At 65.6% G+C, this 1,446-nt stretch overlaps 1 protein-coding gene across 1 annotated transcript; it reads left to right on the forward strand.

Moving 5' to 3' along the window:
• Positions 1 to 272: 272 nt before the first annotated feature.
• Positions 273 to 952, forward strand: EMIHUDRAFT_373424 (hypothetical protein; the record flags this gene model as incomplete). Its single annotated transcript, XM_005786100.1, has 1 exon — positions 273 to 952. A coding segment is annotated over one exon (533 nt), but the record flags the coding sequence as incomplete, so codon positions are not given.
• Between the last annotated feature and the right edge of the window lie 494 nt (positions 953 to 1,446).

A 1,446-nucleotide genomic window follows, 5' to 3' on the forward strand; every position in this document is an offset into this window, starting at 1 on the left:
GCCGCTGGTGCAAGCGACCTATGCCAAAGCAAGTGACGAGGCGGAGATGTACATTGTGCCTGTGATCGTGGTTCCTCGCAAGACAGCAGCATGATTCGGTTCGCGCTTCCTCCCCCCTCCCCCCTCCCACCGCGGCCCCTCCTCGATCCACCTTCTCGCCCGTCGTCGACAAACAAAGACGACTCGCTTGCCGGCGACGAGATGGGGTGGCGCTTGTCGTGCAGCAGCTTCGTTTTAAGAAATCGGTTGAAAAAGAAATCGCGCCCGCACCACAATGAGGCTGCTCGCCTGGCTGTGCTGCTCGGTGGCGGCCGTGGCCTCCGGCTCTGGTCGCACGGAGCACGCTCCGCGCAGCCGGCAGCCGCTGCTGTCGCCGTCGTCAGGCCGCACGCTCTACCTCCTCACCGCGGTGAACCCGATGCTCGCCGCCCTCAGCAACGACTACAGCTCCCGCGTCCAAGTGCCCGGCAGCAAGACGCAAAAGCCAGAGGGCATCGTCTCGGGTGTGTACCGCACACTCTTCTACTTTGCTCGGCTCAAGCCGCGGCTGATGTTCTCCGTCGGTGCCGCGCTGCGTGCGCTCCAGATGACGACGGCGCTGCAGGTGCGGCGGCCTCACGCTCACCCAGCGCTCGACCCGTCTGTCCGCCTGGAGTGCCGTCCCCACCTGGTCGCCCTCCCCACACCTATACCCTCCCCGCGCTGCCTGGCCAGTTTGTGTTTGACCCTCCCGCGGGCGTGGGCGCCGGCCTCAACCTCCTGTCGCTCGCCTCCGCCTCCCGCTGGCCGGCGATGCTCGTGCTAGGCTGGGCGGCGAGCCAGGGCGCGTGGCGGCTGCTCGGCGCGCGGCCGCCGCCGCAGTCGCCGGTGCCGATCACGGTGTCGGTCCTCAGCGATCCCGAGACGGGGAAGAAGCAGGTGATCCCGATCAGCGTCGCGATTGACCAGTTCCGCGGCCGCCTCGCGCGAGGGAGGCGGAGGGCTGACGAGGATCCTTCGAAAGGCCGCGGCGGCTGACGGGAGGAGGTCCGCTTCAGCGAGCCCTCTGCCCTCTCTGCCCTCTCGGAGATCGCGGTCCATGTTGTCTTGTGCGCGTGTTTTAGTCTCGATTTGTGCGTGGTGTGCTCTATTTGCCCGAGAGGTACAGGACTTTGCGGAGATCAGCAGGAGGATGTACGAAGAGATTAGGAGCAGCAGGGACCCGAGGGACCATGTGGAAGACGGCTAGTGCTAGTCCCCCATCGGGAGGACGACCCCGGCTAGTCGCCGACCACACCCACAAAGAACCCGCTGCACAAAGACCGCAGGGCGGGGGGACCTGTTCCTTTATTTTACCCATCTCACAAAAAGAGACGCCGTCGGTCAACCCGTCATGCGGCAGGTGGCTTGCTTTGGCTCGCTGCCACCGCGGTGGCTCACCAAGGACTTTTCAGCGTGCTGCGTCAT

The sequence above is a fragment of the Emiliania huxleyi genome, assembly GCF_000372725.1.
Source record: "Emiliania huxleyi CCMP1516 chromosome Unknown EMIHUscaffold_1542, whole genome shotgun sequence".
In the NCBI taxonomy this organism is placed as follows: Eukaryota; Haptophyta; order Isochrysidales; family Noelaerhabdaceae; genus Emiliania; species Emiliania huxleyi.